The sequence below is a fragment of the Artibeus jamaicensis genome, unplaced genomic scaffold (genome assembly GCF_021234435.1).
Source record: "Artibeus jamaicensis isolate MK-2021 breed Jamaican fruit bat unplaced genomic scaffold, CSHL_Jam_final contig_415, whole genome shotgun sequence".
Taxonomy (NCBI): Eukaryota; Metazoa; Chordata; class Mammalia; order Chiroptera; family Phyllostomidae; genus Artibeus; species Artibeus jamaicensis.
In genome coordinates this window covers 36,370,501-36,388,224 of record NW_026521823.1, presented here as the reverse complement: position 1 = coordinate 36,388,224, position 17,724 = coordinate 36,370,501, and the positions used below count along the sequence as shown (strand labels likewise).

Genomic DNA, 17,724 nt, shown 5'->3' with positions numbered 1-17,724 from the left:
AGCTTCAAGTAATAAAAACAGCTATGATGATTTTTAGATTTTCTTCCAGTGGATACTATTATATTTTTGTGAAAATTAATAAACAGAAAGCACATTTACAATGGAGACAGAAGGTTAAAAGAGAGCTCTTATACCCAAGCCACTCAACACACAGTCACTGACCACAACAGGACGACATACCTTGCATTTCTGATGGGAAGTGATACTATTGTACTTGACTACCTTAGCAGGAGGAAGAAAGGATTCCTCTTTGCCTGGAAACAACTCAGCCAATGGAACACTGCCATAACGCAGCCAATGGGACTCTGCCATAACACAGCCAATGGGAGACTGCCATAACTTGGCCAAAGGAAAGTCACTATACCTCAAATTTTCAGTTTCCGCTGTTTAGAACAGCTCCTCCCAAGTCCAATAAAGGGGTGTTTCTGTCCTTTGTTTCTCTGGACTTGTGCCAGGTTCATCATTACAATGCATGTCCCACTTTGTAATTCTTTGTTGTACCCACCTAAACCCATGTTGCTGGGAAAAAATTGTATCTCATTATTTGGTAGAGGCCAGCATTTAAAAAAAGTAATTTTTCCTTTTATTTGGGAAAGTAACATCCTTTCTTACAAAAGCTAACATTCCTCCACCTGGAAGCCACAGCTCTCCTGGAAGGGCAACACTTTTTGCGTCCCCGTGACAAGCAGCATTCTGCCTGACTGATTACTGGGACCTGGGACACAGAGTCCCCATCCATGGGGTTCTGCCAAGACATTTGCCAGGCTGAACCCCACCACAGGAAGCAACTTTAAAATGCTGAGGAACATGGCTGCTGAAACAGTAAACACAAAGCAATGCTACGGTAAAGTTGTTAATTTAATTGTAAAATACAGATCTCCAAGTAATAATAAATGATGATAAAGAAGCCATATTCCTTCAATGATCCCAAAAGTTCCTCAGATTTCTAGTCTTACTCAAAAAAGAGGCAATGACAGACCTATTAACAGCATATTTTAGGGCCCCACAGGCTCTCGAGAACACATTACATTTCTACTTGAGCTTCTTAGTTCCTCACCTAATGTATCTCTGTACGTAAATTTCAGGAAGCGGAGTTGAACATCAAATTCTTAAATGACCGCCTGAACTTAAACACAGGGTGCACTTCCATTGTGTCCACTGTGGAGAGCAATTCATCCCGCCAGCCAAGTGCCCGACTTTGGTTTTTAGCATCCTGATGGCATGAACTGAACCGAAACGCCTTCTCCCTTCATTCACCAGACCTGTTACAAAGCATCTATGGCGGTCCGGGAATTCTGTCAGGACACGATGCAGAAGCAGACTCGGCCTCTGCCTGTAGGCGGCTCACCGTCTAGTGAAGGACACAGGCCCACGAACAAATGAGGGAACACAGACAGGGCCCCCAGCTTTGCTGAGAGCGGCTTCCTGGCTAAGTACGCCAGAAGGCAGGTGTGCTCTGCAGGCCTTAGTGCTCTGATCTGGGAGACAGGAATGGCACCCCCTCCACAGGAGGATTATGGGAAAGCTGGGAAGAGGCAATGTATGTAAAGCAGAGTGCCTGGTGCATAGTAGCTGGTCAATAAACATTCAACTCTCTATTTTTTCATTCCCTTGGATAACTTACATGAACTAACAGTAATACGGACTACAAGAATATAATAATCACAGGAACTACTCAAACAACAATAAATCCATACATGGTCAGTATTATGTATTTTTATATAATAACCACTATTCTGAACGTTAACCTTTATATAACCAATCTTTTCCTCTTGTCCCAAACTTCCTATAACACATACATAAAACTAATCTTCAGAAAGCAGAGATTTTATCATCTTTGGGACCTGTTCAAAATATTTTCAATGACTATGCATTTATCTTGGCAAGATTTTAATAAGAATTTTGGCTCACTAGTAGTTTTGATGAAGAGAAATATATTTATAAAGATGATTATATACATATACCTCTATGACTATCCTATAGCTACAATTCAGTGGGTTTGGTAAAAATTAGTTTCATAGAAATTCTCTCATTTCTGTATTTTGACATTTCCTCACTACTCTTTTATCCCTTCTGAATACCTTAGAAAGTCTCTCCAAGTGACAATGTGGAGAGATCTCCCCTGTTAGGAATCCAGTTACTTTACACAATGCTAACTACTCATTGCACCAAGCTTTTTAGAATTAAACCTCAACTATCTACTATACTTTACACTCTATTAATCCCTTCCCCAAACTGTTGACTTCTTGCCAAACAAGTCCCTCCAAACCCTCCCTGCCTTCCTTGTCTTACCGCCACGTTCTTTTCCCCTATGACATTCATTTTGCCTGAAATACCTTATCTTCCTATCTCTGCTCTCGCTAATCAAATCCTAGCCCCTGTTCTAAATTCAGCTCACGTCCCATCTCCAAGGAGCTGACCGGGCCAGACCGCCCCCTCCAGCTCTCCGACCTCAGCCTTGCCGACAGCACCCTCGCCGATGTGCTGCTAGGTTCGCTGTCACTTCTTTTTAGTCCGTGTGGCTTTTCTCATAACTTCATTTTTCCCAGCTAAACAATCAGCACTCTGAGACCAGGAGCCACATGTTAGAACTGAGCATAATCCTTTGCACACAGTTGATATTAAAATATTTGCTGGTTGGCTACAATACATGAGACATTATGCCAAAAAACTTTAAAGTCCCACTTCAGCATAAACAGCAGTTAGCACAATTGGACCGGCTTCTTTCAACGTTAACACAGGAGGCGTTGATGAAAACTCAGGATGAATGGAAATACTGGCATCACTTCTTCCCCTACAGAGGATGATTTCATTGCGAAAAATATTTTCAGCAGCAATAGAATGATACAAATAAACTACCTCAGCATTTAAGCAGACACTTACCACAACCAGCTGTATTAAATAATAACAGCTTGTACTTTAGCCAGTGACTTGCTGAACAAATTATTCATTGTGTCCCCAATTTGTACAAGAAACCACACGAAAAGCTGCTGGGAGAGGAGATGAGTAAAAGCCTGACCAAGTCCTTAACGTTCAACACTGTATTTAATGAAGGAGAAAGACTTCAAAGCTTTTTACAAAACAAGTTAAATAAGCAAATACAATATAGCTACCGTACCAAGTATCATGTGTGATTAATTTCAGGTAGGAGGGCTCAGAAAACACCTGTCCCAAAGAGAAAAAAAAAGAAAGGGGCGGGGCACTTGAACAATACCTGGAGAGATAATTGAGACTTTGTAAACCATGATAGCAGGTGTCTGGGACCATAAAATCAGAAAAAGCTAGTTACAGCCATGAAAATACACCCTCGGCCTGTTTTAGCTTCTGTTAGTCGGTGATCTAACCTGCTATTCCATTCCTCTCCTACAGCTCAAAACTGTCCGTGCTTCCCTCCTACCTGAAAAGCCTCCCCATTCTTTCCCAAAGCTAAAGTCCCCAACTTGTCCCGGGCGCTCTAGTTGCTCGTCTCCTCTCCTATCTTGTTCCAGTGCTCACCATCTCTCGCCTTCCTCTTGTGGCCAATTTTTTTAAAAGAATGGTCTATTTTTGGTAATTCCACTTCCTAATTCATTACTCAGTTACATAAGGCTAACTGCCTCTTAACTCTTTTTTTAGTCAGTAAAATAATAAGGATTGGCTTTCTGATTTCCTCCTTTCTTTGTTTTAAAGTAAGTTAGCCAGTATTTCTTTTAAAGATTGATTTGCTATCTTCTGGGGACAGAAAATTTACAGTCGGTGAATAGATTTCTCAGGTCCAGAGGGTAAACTATTAAACAGCTGAGACTTGGTAGAAATATCTCCAGTAAAGAAACTGCTAATGTAGTGATCAGTGAGAAATCTGTGCCTTAAACAAGCTGTATTCTCCTTGCATCTTTCCCTAACTCAGAGCTCTTTACAAATCTGAGAATAGGCAGTGCGTACAATTCATCTTTTTTGGCAACATAAAAGAAGTACTTTTAAGGAGATTATTTTATATGGGCTGGGCCCTGCATCTTTTTTAGAGCCCGGAGGGGCAGGGTTTGCTGTTGAGACACTGCACTGACTCGTTGGGAGAAGCCCCTCCACTGGGTCTCTGACGCCTGTCCAGCTCTCTACCTGTTTCATTCAGCAAAGAAACAGAGGGTTTCTTTGCAGCCAGAACTTTTCAGAACTTACTTTGCTCACCTTTCTTGCCTTCAAAGCCAAATTTATCAGCTTCCACTAACCACCTACACTCATTTCAAAAGTGCAAAGACTAACCCATATGCTATGTACACATAAGTCTTTTCACGGACAGTATTACACATACTATTCCATGGAATGCTAGGCGATGTATGGGCCTCACTTCACCTTCTCAGATTTCTTTTGTAATAAATTTTTCAGTTCATTAAGCAATCCAATTATCTGCCTTTATCTTTTAGAAATAGATTTATTCCCCCACCTTGCTTTTTAAAATGGCTCTCCTTAAAGTAGACAAGATCTGTACCAGGGACTTCTCTTCTCCTACAGAATGGAGTTTACAGAGCCACCAGATGCACTGGGTGTTACAGAAACTCCATAAATCTATTTCCATAGGCTGATTTGTAGTTAACAATATTAAGGTCACCAAACAAGTGTTTTGACTGAAGCTCAAACGGAAAATTTCAGGTCCACCTCTTCAGACTCCCTGCAGGGATCAGGGCAAGGCTACAAAATGGAGTCCTACGTTCCACATGTCTAGATTTTCCCAAGTTACAAATCAAGTTACACTGTTAAATAAAATATGGTCTCTTCCTCCAGTCTTGACAAATACACTTGCAACTACCTGGAGGTACAGATACAAATTTGGAATTTTTAGACCCCTTGCAGTCCCACACCATGGTGTGGGGACACAGGAGGGCCAGCCCGGTCGCTTTTCTTCACACTCCCCACGTCGATCAACACCTGGAGGGGCCTTGTGCACACGCGTGGACATCCTACTCACCTCAAATGCTGGCCAGCCTTTAGGCGAAAGCTACTGGTTTTACCCAGGACCCCGAGCACGGGGATAAACAGGGTGAGGGCTTAAGATGGACACACCCTCCTGGCCCTTCCGCCCCTTCACCCTGTGGTGGAGTGCGGCTTGAGTCAAGTCCTGTAATTCACAGCTCCCAAAGCAGGGCCTGTTGCCCAGAACTCAAGATAATATATACCGGGTATTTACCAAAATGAAGAATTTGCCAGATCAGTTTGTCACTAGTTAATATACTAGTTGAAACTAAATATGTAAATAGAAGATTAAGTACAAAAATCTGAGATCCCAATTTCTAATAACTTCGGTTCCCTCAAGATCTATAATCGAAGGTTTAGTATTTATCTGCATCTACCCTTCAGACTACATGTAGTGCTTTCTTTACAAATGCATGCAAATCAACAGAATTCTGCTCACATCAACAGGCAGCTAAGGGGACAACAAGGAGCAGAAGGAAGAAGGGAAGGAGAAGAACGTCAAGTATTAAAGATGGTCAGATATGCAGGCTAAAAGAATTACCCTTGAGTTCTGTCCCTGTGTGGGGAAGCGCATGACACCACAATTAACCATCTGATCAAAGCCACCGGGGTCCCAGCTCGTCCCAATAACACAGGTTCCTGCAGTTCACTGGGAGGCCTCCTATCGGCCGTGTTCTAGGCACCATGTGCCTTGTAAGTACAGCTGAGCATTATCCACTGGAGTCCAAGCTGCCGACTGCTCTCCCCATACCGCATCATGATGCACTGCACTGCAATTTCTAGTTTACTTAGCAAGAAAATCCATGAATAATTCTTATCACAATACATGTATATTGATACATACTCCACAGAAAGGGAATTATTTCAACCGGAAATCTTATTTATGTGTACTTACTGAGATTGTACCATTGTCTAGACCTATGGACAGTCTTCTTGTTTCCGGGTTAAAAGACATGCATGAACATGGAGCTGAAAGAAATGAACATGTTGATGAAATTAACAAAACGGTGATTCTCATCAATTCAGGGGTGACTACCTTAAAGTGTGGCGCTATTTTTTTTGCCACTATTTCCCAAATAACAGTTCATTTAACTCCCCACTTGCCAAAAATAAAAACAGTAAATTTACAACCAACCCTAGTTTTTCAGTTAGCTTTTAATCAAGAAAACAAGAAGATAGTCTCAGACTGGACACATTCCAAGGGGCCTGGTCTCAGCTGTTCTCTCATCATCATGGCCTAGTTTGCTTAATGAGATTAATAATATTTTGTGCAGCGTAATCTTTCTGTCACCAACTTAGCTGTCTCTTCCACTCAAACCCCAACTTTAATAGAAATCACCTACCTTCCTGCACTGGGAAACCCAAAGAAAGACCTTATTCCCCCACACACACAGCCACACACCAGTACCCAAATCTATTTTTCGATTCACAATTGATTTGGAGTATGAAGACCAGCAGTAAAGTTTTTTATTCTCAGCGTTCAAAGGATGGGCTGGAATCGGGTAATGGAAAAAGACTGGGGATTGGTCTTCATCTGAAAGAGAACCAGCTTGACGCAGGGCCAGGCTCTGCAGGGAGGAAGCCAGGTGAGCCAGTTCGCCCTGTCCCGGGCCAGGACCTGCCGGTTCTGCAAGACTGGCCTGAACCTCGGTCATTAAGCATGCGTGGAAGCCCCACGTGGCCAGGAAGGGCTTGCTCAGCAGTCAACTTCAAGGCGTCTGCCTTCTCTCCCTCGGCTTGCTTCTAAGAATGGAGCCCTTTTGACAACCGGCCCTACACTGAAATAGTTGTCCGAAAGAGTCCTATACAATTTTTAAAAAGTCCTCACCCATCTTCCCAGGAGCCCTGTAGATTGTGAACCATTCATTCATCACAATCATAACTGCCATCAGGTGTTTTTGTTCCTACTTTCACAGTTACAATTTGATGTCTTCCCCAAGGCCACACAGGAAGGAAAAGCTGGAGAAAGTTCAAAGACATACCATAACTCAAACCGGGTCCTATTCTCAGACATCCAACTCCGATTATCTTTAAACTATAAAGGAACTTCGAGTTCTACTAACAAAGCCGTTCTATAAACACATCACTTAGTAACATTTTTTTTCATTGTCCATAAAAGGGCCCTGAACAACAACAAAATGATCTTCTAAACCACATAATCACTTTTTCTCATTTTCAATCATGATCCATTTAGAAAATAGTCACATACGGAAAAAAAACAAACCCTGCCCCCCATCCAGTCCAGCAAAGTATCTCCTTTCAGTTTAGCCACAAAATTAAACTAGATTCCCACAAAAACACTGCTGGAAAAAAGTAATCAACTGATATTTAACACACCGCCCTAGAAAGTCTTACTTGCCCTTGACCTACAACATATGTTGGCAAAATTTCTATACAGATGCTAAGATTCCAGATCTCATTATCCCATTACATATGGGTAAAATTAAAATCCAATGATTTCATGGAACATTATCCTGTTAGCTGAAAAAAAAAAAAAAACCCACCAAAAAATACAATGTGACTACAACTACATAAACTCATACACACATACAAATATACACAGAAAAACTAAATATAGTTGTATCTGAGTGACAGGATTACATTTATAACACTATCTTTAGTATTTTGCTACTCCTATATAATTTTTAAATATCTAGTTACTTATTAAATATAAGCATGAGCACATAAAGCAAGACTCGATGGCAACCCACAACTTGCGGACTAGTCGAGAATACCCTTATCGCTCGGCTGCCTGCCCGACCAGTGTGTGATTTCCTCCAGTTTGTGTCTAGTAATGTGATAGTCAGAAAACACCCTGATCTGAGAATGTGATTTAAAAGACACTTTTATAATATTGCACCAGCTACCCTTAAAACTACACTGCTAATATTTCTTTAGTCCTTGTTTCCCTCTATTTGCTACATTTCTTGTCATTCTGTCGAATTTAGAATGCTGACTGTGTTCCGGCATGTGAGTCAATCACATATCTATAAGGGATTATAGCTGTCATCAAGGAATTTGTAATTTGTAGATTGTGACACCAGCTACATATAAGACTTACTGGTACCTGATTGTCACCTTCTCAGTTCAAATTACTTTGTATTGATAATAAGAAACATCACCCGAATTTAAAGGGAAAAGATATTTCTTAGAAAGGACCACAAAGAAAAGGAATTTTAATGGAGATGCTGCTGTTCTAGACCCCATATGCCCGGACACAGGTGGTTAGAGACGGAAAATGGCAGCGAGACAAAGGGCAATACTGCCCAGGTGTTGCCCCAAAGGCATAAGCACCCCTTCAGAGCGGCATCGCCATATAGCACCGAGCAAACCTCTGTGTGTGTGTGTGTGTGTGTGTGTGTGTGTGTGTGTGCGTGCGCAGGAGGGAGAGAAAGAAGACTTTTGGCGCATGAGCCCTGTGATGCTCCTCAGACCGTTCCCCACCTGCGACACTCCCAAAGAGACTGGTCCCGGGTTGGTTGCCTGTAGCTTCTGTAGCACCGAAGAGACAGGGAGTGATTGAAAAAATATTTGTGTCCCTACTCGTGGTTGTTATAGTAAATGTCTTTCCTTTTAGGGGTTGGGGGTTGTAGAGAGATTGATGGCAGAGATCCTTCCCACTTCAACTTGCCAGAACTTTTCCAAACTGAAAGCTCTTAACCACTAGTGCTACGGCCCTTACAGAACGGGCTCCCAACCATCCGTGCGAGAGCGTGTGAAAGGGGCCAGACTGCCCCGGAAGGCCAGTGACAGCCACACGGCCAAGGGAATCCACTGGCAGGAAACAAGAGAGGAAGCAAAGCAAAATGTGACCGAAGCTCATGTCTGCAGCGAGGCTGCAAAAATGTCACGTGTCACAAATAAGATTTCAGCCTGCAGTGGAACTGTCAAATGAGAACCTACGATAAATTACAATCTAAATGAACTGTAGAACTAATCATCGTAAGTCAATAGAAACATAATGGTTAGAGCTGATGGCTGAAAGTTCATCAGCGACGAACAGGATGAGAGACTATTCTCTTTAAATACTTTAAAATTGCATTCTCCAGAGGCTGAGCAAAGTGGCTGGAAACCTGTGGGGACTGTGACTGAGTGGGACACAGGCTGCTGGAGTCCCAGGCAGTTCCTCTTAAAGGGCCCTCACTCTAATTCAGATTTACTCCCTTTGAGCTCCGGAGCTGGGGCAGCAGCTTGAAAGGGAATGAGAAAAATACAGGCAGGAACTGACTGAATTGTCTGGAATCAGGGTGAGGTGGGGGGAGGGCAGTGGAGGGCGGACAACTCTCTCCCAGTCAGAAGTGCCCTCAGAGGCCACTGTTCCCTCCGCAGAGCCGGCAGGCAGGCTCCATATGAGTCTCCATCAACCAGGTTCACATTGTTTGCCACACCCTGGTGATTCCCTGAGGCCCCACCCCACCCAACTGTCAGGTCCACCCAAGCTGTTTCCAGTGGCTTTTCTGTAGAAATGGCTTGTCTTGGTTCATGTTTTCAGACCTTCCTAAAACCTCTCAAACAAACAGCATCTGGCTTCAGTAAGTCCCTCACCTCTCACTAAGTGGCCCCAGTAGGTGTTCTTGGTTCACACCTTGGCCTCTCACCTGGGCACCTCTAAGCCCAGCACAAGTAGCAGCCATCTGCTTATCACTTTGTAGCTTATGCCAGGTGGTGCCGGGCAGAACACAGGTGACGGCTGACCTTAGCCTACACAGCCTGGAGCACACCCAGCTGAAGGCTTCAGACCATGTCAAGCACCACCAGCCAGCCACCTCCCCAAGAGACACACGCAAGGGGTGGACTCAGCGGCCACCACAGCCCTGCTGAAGTCAGTTCTGCTTTGTGGGGTGGACCCCTCCCTGCACAGCTGGTCCTCCACAGTGGTTAAAAGTCAGTGGTTGCAGCCGGTCCTTGCAGCTGATGGGCCTGAGTGTAAATACCTCCCACTGACATGCCAACAGCAATCATGGCTCAAGAGGAGAGCGTACACAGCCCACATAGCAGGTGGCCCTCAAGTGCCCAGCTTGGGTGATAGGAGGCGCTTGCCACTGGACCCTACAGGACACCTACTATATTAGGCCACTCTAACAAGCCTGGGAGACACAGCAGCTCCACCTAATACTTAGAAACAAACACAGGGAGTCTGCCAAAACGAGGAGACAAAGAAACATACCCAAACGAAAGAACAAAACAAAACTCCAGAAAAAGAACTAAACACAATGGAGACAAGCAATCTACCAGGTGCAGAGTTCAAAACACTGGTTATAAGGGTGTTCAATGAACTTAAAGGAAGAGTAAATGAACTTAGGAGAACTTCAACAGTATAAAAAAAGACCAGTCAGAAATGGAAGCTACACTAACTGAAATAAAGAATAATTTACAGGGAATCAACAGTAGCATAGATGAAGCTGAGAATCAAATCAGCAATTTGGAAAAAAAGGGAGCAAAATATACCCAATCAGAACAGCAAAGAAGGGGGAAAAAATCTAAACTAGAATAGTATAAGGAGCCTCTGGGAGAACTTGAAGCTCACTTATAGTCACATCATGGAGGTGCCACAGGAGGAGAGAGAGCAAGAAATTGAAAACCTATTGGAAAAATAATGGCAGAAAACTTCCCCAACCTGGTGAAGGAAATAGACACACAAGTCCAGGAGGCACAGAGAATTCCAAACAAGGTGAACCCAAAGAGGCCCACTCCAAGACACATCATAATTAAAATGCAAAACATTAAAAATCTTAAAAGCAGCAAGAGAAAAGCAGTTAGTTACCTATAAGGGAGCTCCCATAAGACTGTCAGATGATTTCTCAACAGAAGCTTTGCAGGCCAGAAGGGATTAGTAAGAAATACTCAAAGTGATGAAGAGCAATGACCTATAACCTAGATTACTGTACTCAACAAAACTATCATCTAGAATTCAAGGACATAAAAAGAGCTTCCCAGACCAGAAAATGCTAAAGGAGTTCATCACTCCCCAACCATTATTTTATGAAATGAAATGTTAAAGGGTCTTCTTTAAGAAGAAAGAAAAAAAGATTAAAAATGCAAGCAATCCAGTGGTAATAAGTACATAATCAATCAACAGTTAAATCTAAAAAACACAACAAACCAACATGCAGAACAGAAACAGATTCACAGATATGGAGAACACTTTGACAGTTGTCGGATGGGAGGGGCATTGAGGGGATGTGTGCCAATGGTGAAGGGATTAAGAAGTACAAACTAGTTGCTACAGAGCAGTCTCACAGCAGAGGGAATATAATCAGCAACACTCTGAAACTATGCATTGCGTCAGATGGGTGTGAGATTTATGGTGATGATTTGATGTTAAGTTACGCATCTAATCACTGGTTGTACGCCTGAAACTAATACAATAATGTAAGTCAACTCTAATTGAAAAATTTTTTAAAATGCTAAAAAATTTTTTAAATAATAAATGTAGGAAAAAACTGACCCCCATGTCTTGATAAAATAGTACAAGAACTCATTTTCCATGCTATCTGATTCAGATTTCTCAGTTCCCTCCCCTGTCTCACACTGATGACAGTCAGGAAAGTATATTTGGCAAGATTTTAGAAAGAACGTGAAAGGTAAAAAGAAGGAAATGCAATTCGTGTAGGTCTGTGTGTAGTGGGAACTAATAGTCTCTTACTTTAGACCTTGATTGCCTGCCAACATGTTACCTTTACAATTAAACACTTTCATAATGCTAAGAGGTTTTTTTAAAAATGAAACCTTTGTAGTTTCAGACAGGTAGTCAGCTTAAAGGTTGGGAAAAAATAAAATCAGAAGAAACTCCAGCCTGGGCAATTATACTAACGACCACATAATTTGAAAGGGCAAAAGCTCAAGAGACGTGAGCCCTTGGCAAAGGGAACTCAAGTGACTAACATCAACCTCAGCAGAGTCCATAATTAAATGGATTAGAGAGAAACCGGCCACTTGTATTTGTAATACTACTGTCCCATAGTTGGTCTTTAAAAAATATTGCTCTTGCTTTGAAAAAAAAAAATGTAGGTGAGAGGAGGCATTCTCAAAATACTTCTACTTGGGGAAAAGTTTCCTTATTTCTATTATTTATACTTATAAATCTTTTATTTTATGGCTTATTTTCTGTCCTTTGCTGATTGGTTGAACTTTGCTCAAAGCCACGCAAGTCTCATGGAAGGGTAGCCCACACATTTCCATCACGCTGACTGCTTCACAGTGCTGAAGGCACTCTTGGGCAGGAAGCTTCGATCTTCCTGGGATGTTGGGGGGTGGGGGGACTTCAAATAAACCATGGCGCTTCCCTGAATAAAGCTTTAGTTGTTAAATGCATCCTGGTGAAGTTAAATGTCAAGATCCCAAGTTAAAGGAGTCTTGAATCCAGAGCCTTCAAGGAGCTCCCCACCACCCGCAAAGCAGAAATTTAGTTTACTGATATTATTTCATTCAGCCCTGTTTGTCACAAGATAATATTTATTATGTTTACACTATTCAAGACATGTTTTATTTTAAGACCACTTATATTTAGGACTTCAGCTGTCTAGAGTATAAACCCATTTTTCATTTAAATCTAATTATTTTATGCACTCGAACAAAATTAACCGTTTGTTTTCTTTTAACTGAGTTTGAGTGACAGCAGTAAAATCACAGTGAATCAGCAATCATTGTCACATTTTCTCCCTGACAAGTTTTAAGATACAGTAAATTGATCTAACTACAGCAAACTTTAAATTAGTCTGTTAGATGAAAATCAGATAAGAGTATGCTAAATAAATGGTATAATTTCTTAGATATATATTTTCCTTCATTTCTATGAAAAATCAAAAGGTTTTTGGGCACCTTAGTAAACACAAAATAAAAAGATCCGACAACATTATTTTTAAAAATGCAACTACTGTAAACAATACATTGTTTTTATACATGGGTCCATAATATAACCTAACCCAAAAGAAGCCAAGAAAGAAGGGTCACTGGTTCGATTCCCAGTCTGGGCAAATGCCTAGGTTGCAGGCCAGATTCCCCAGTAGGGGGTGCTCAAGAGGCAACCACACACTGATGTTTCTCTCCCTCTCTTTCTCCTTCCCTCCCCCTCTCTAAAAATAAATAAATAAAATCTTAAAAAAAAAGAAGCCAATAAAGAAACAATAGAAACCATGAAGTTATTTTGAAATAAGATATAAATTAAACAATGGGATGGGCATTTTCTGATCATACACATATTCCCCTGTGTGCCAAAAAACTCCCTCAGGTGAATCAAAGATATTGTCTAAAAGTGACCAAAACAGACACTACCTGATAAAAACAGAACTAACAAGCCCATTATTTTAAATACCTTCCTATCACTTACCTAACCACATGAATTTCCTCCAAAACCCCAATAAACCCAGAAGGTGTGGGACGACACACGGGCCCCCTTCTCGGCCCGATCGTTGCGGGCTGTCCTGTGACCTCCCCAGTGGGAAAGTTTACAGCTGCAATGGACGTACAGAGTAACTCACTTCCGTCCCAGGCGTAAAGCACATGAACATATAAACCCTTCCAATTTTCTAAATCCTCAAACTGCAAATTTCTGTTGCTCTAGAACAGCAATTTCAACCTTTTTTCATCTCGTGGCACATATACGTTGATTATTAGAAGTCTAAAGCACACCAATAAATCTAGTTTTTGTAGATCTGACCAAAAAAATAGGCTATTGTGGTGGCTGCTGTCACTTTTTTATTTGACAGTCAAGGGGAAAACAGGTCAGTGCCCTGGACTGCGTTGTCAGGTATCATGTACTGTATAAATTCTCGCCGCTCACTGGTTGAACGTTGCCGCCCCAGGACCACAGTCCCAACAAGCGGGAAAAGGAAGCCAAGGTGGCCACAGCCTCACAAACGAGCGCCTCTTCCCCAGTCCCTCTGGGCTAAGACTGGCAATGACGGTGTACGCTGCTAAACACCAGCAACCTGAACACACTTCGCAAATATTTATTTGGCATATCTCATAGCCAAAGTGCTTTTGCAAATTTGAGAACCAAGAAAATGGACAGTTTATCTGTTAGGCTTCAGAACAGAGAAAATGTGAAGGACTTCGCCAAAGCTGACTCAGCAAACAGGGAGCAAAAATGAGAATCACATACCAGCTGCCCACCCAGACAGGTTCTAACCCACAAGGCACTCTGAATACAGTGACCACCCTCCCCTGCCCCGTATCTGCTGGGACGCTTCCTAAGAGCCCAGTGGGTTCCTGAAACCGCAGAGACTAGTGAACACGTATATCCTATGTTTCTCCCACGCGTGTATCTTTTCCCTTGAAGGGAGCACTTGACTGCTTGTCTTTGCTTCTGTGAACTGCCAGCACCATGACTCCTGCGGCTGGGTCCAGGATTAAGTAAAGTAAGGGTGACGTCCACACAAGCCCCGCAGTGCTGCCACGGTCCATCTGACCGCTGAGAGCGGACACAACAGGGAGAAGCGCAACAAAGGGGCGACTGACAACCCCACTGGGACAGCGAGAGATTTCATCACGCTACTCAGGATGGTGTGCGATCTGAAACTCATGAATTGTTTATTTCTGGAATTTTCCATTTGATATTTTCGGGCCATGTCTCACCATACCGACTGCTACTGTGGAGAGTGAAACCACAGATGAGGGAGCAGGACCGTACTCCAATTTTAGACAACTCAGATTTGGGGGTGAATGTCATATAAATAGCAAGACTACGTTCAAACTTCATCTCTGCAGGCATCTTAACCAAGATCACTTATTTAAGGCACTCCCTGCCTCATTTCACAAAGCATTTGAAATGGCTTCATAAAACAGATGCAATAAAAGCAAACAATAGAAATAAAGAGCCACTGCTAAAGAAAATATACATACATAAGAACAGAAAGACAATTAGAATAAAAGATCTGTTGGTCAATCCTTCAGACCCAGGGACCAGGTCCTCAAAGCTGTCCCCCCAAACCTTTTCTGCCTCACGATGGGAGTAACTGGGAGAGAATTCCGGGGCTCAGAAGCCTGGCTCGCCACCGCCCCACTACAGGGATCGCTTCCTGCAGGCAGTGGGCCGAGTGGACCACCCCAGTCTGCTGGAGCACACTGGCTGGGCAGTTCCCCCTTAGAGGCAGCAAAGGGTTTCTCACCCTGGTATGAGAAAAATATCACTGCTTCGTGCTTCTCATCACAAGGGCACAGAGCACGGTGGGGGACAAAGTCTTCAAAAACAGCCACGACGTATACCTTGGCATGAGAGTGAGGGGAGGCATTTCTGCAAGGGCCGGCACAAAGTGGGGAGAAGCAGAACACAGACACATAGTAGGACTGCAGAGCCTTTTGATAAGAGCTGAGAAGCAAATACTTCAAAATTATGTTTTTCAGAGAAGACGAGAGTTCCTAACTTTAAAAGTTAACTGAGCAAATGATAAAGCAACCAGACTTGTGTGAACACACCACGAGGCTCCCCCATGACTTCCGAGTGGGCAATACCATCCCACCGGGCCACGGCAGAGAGCTGGAGATACAACAAAAGCGGTCATTTTGTGGTTCGGTGAGGTGTGCCTTTTACCCGTAATCATCTTGGAGAACCTTTCTTCGGTTTTGCTTTGGGGACAAATTCATAAACACTTAGGTGCCGAAGTACATTCCCCCGCCCACCCTGGCAGCCGAGGACCCTGCAGGGGCTTCCCAATGACCCAGCACACCCTCCGCCCGGAGGCTTTGGCCCTCTCCAGCTCCCAGTCACCGCATCCCTGGCAGCCAAGTTGTTTTCCCCGTTCTGTGGCCAAGGGGGAAAAATTGGCAATAAAGGCCCAGACATGATACCCGACACTCTGATGGAATAAGAAAAATCTCAAACAACCGCCACCCCGGCTCTTGAGTTCCTTGTCCCCTATTCCTTTGCTGACCTGGTTGGTACAGTAAATGTCGAATGTTTCAGCCGTGACAACAGAGATACCTACACTTTCTGAGGGTGTGCATTTTCCCCTTGGTAGTGGGACGCGGATGCGGCCATTGAAGTGGCACCTATCAGGAGCCTGAAACAAGCTACTACCCTTCGGGACACAAGTGAAACCTCAACTCTGCACCATCTGGTTTTCAAGCCCAGGCAGGTCCCCACTGGGAACTCTGCAATTGATCTTGTCATAGGCAATAAGCAGGGAGTACCCGAGACGTGTCAAGAGGGTATTATTTTTGAAAAAATATTTGATGAGGAAATGCTCTTAGCGATCCACAGAAATCAGCTTATAGAAAACTTCAAAGCAAGTCATCAAATTCTCTATAGACAGCAGGGGTTTAAAGTGGAATTTCCTTGGGGAACCTCCGGGACAGTGGTTCCATCAAACCGCCTTCTCACGTGGTAACCCCACGCACCCTGGGTGGCCCTCGTTTCGGGCCCGCCTTCCCCACCAGAACGTACACACCACGAAGACAGGGATCGTCTGCCACCTTTAACCACCATGCCCTTTAATACATTGCATGGTACTCAGGGCAGAAGACACATTTAACATCTGCAGAATGGACTATCCAAAGGAATTAAGAGAAACGGTCACTATTTCTTTCTTCTGTTCTTCTTGCCCTCACTTCTCCCAGACTATTTTCAGCTCAGCATCACAGCGACACCACCAGGGACAGGGCTCAGTCCCTGTGATAAGGGACCCAAGCGTATCAGGAGGCATGCGAATTCCAGCCAGGGCTGGCTGAGTTGGTCACATTCCTTCAAGTATGGGAACCAGAAACCCATGAGAGTGACCTCGGGCACAGACGGGCTTGTCCCGGAAGAGACGGAGCACCTCTTGAACTCAAAGAAAGAAGCACCCCCAGGTTGCTGGGAGTCGGGAGGATGAGGAGGGAGACCTTTGGCATCGCTTGTGTAGGATTCTCTCCCTCTGAGCCTAGTGGGACACTAGCACTGAACACTAGCATCTCCTACAAATTCCCAATTCCTTCGTATATCAGATCGGCTCAGGGGCAAACAGTCTTAACCAGGCAAGTCCCGTTTCTCCCGGCTCCCCCCCCACAGCGGACACAAGAATGCCTCTGAAAAGACAAGGTATGAAAACACCCCAAAGCAGTGTTTGTGATCTTTTAAAAAACATCATTTTTTAAAAACCCTCACTTGAAAATTTGTTTATTGATTTGAGAGAGAGCGGAAGGGAGGAAGGGAAAAAGGGAGGGGGAGAGAGAGAGAAAAGCATCAATATGAGAGAGAGAGACATCAATCAATTGCCTCTTGAATGCATCCCGACCAGGAATTAAACCCACAAGCCAGGCATGTGCCCTGACCAGGGATCAAACCCGCCACCTCTTGGTGGAGGGACGACGCTCCAAGCAGCTGAGCCCCTGGGCCCGGGCAGCAGCGGGTGTGTTTCTGATCGTGATGTGTTTGCTCCTCATCTTTCTTTCGTCTCCCACTCCTTCAAGTTTGCTCAGCGTTTTAGGCTCACTCCCTGCCCTCAAACTTCGCCTTCCTCTTCACTCTTGCTCATCTAGTGCCTTCCGTTTTCTTCCCTGCGTTAAACTTCAATGCTTCTCAATGCTACACCACATTAGTATCCTACTCAGAACATGACAAATACTATATTTAGAAGGTGTTTTAACGGACAAAATCAACAAATAAGCCATTATTATATGTACAAGATGTTTTGTTTTCTTCAAGATTTGGAATACTATTTATTGTATGTGACTGCAAACACACAATGTGGCCACATCCGCCTTGTGGTCACCGTACTGTAACCTCTAGACATACTGTACTTTTCCCTTATTTTGTGACTAATACCACATGACTGTGATTTAAGGATCATATTGACTAAC

The 17,724-nt window shown here is 43.5% G+C and overlaps 1 protein-coding gene across 1 annotated transcript in view; it reads right to left on the bottom strand.

Moving 5' to 3' along the window:
- Nucleotides 1–17,724, bottom strand: part of WDFY2 (WD repeat and FYVE domain containing 2) — a 117,312-nt gene that overhangs the window by 54,452 nt on the left and 45,136 nt on the right. Inside the window, exon 3 of the mRNA XM_037132442.2 lies at nucleotides 5,843–5,916. Within this exon, the coding sequence (XP_036988337.1) occupies nucleotides 5,843–5,916 (74 nt within the window). The remainder of the gene's footprint in view (nucleotides 1–5,842; nucleotides 5,917–17,724) is intronic.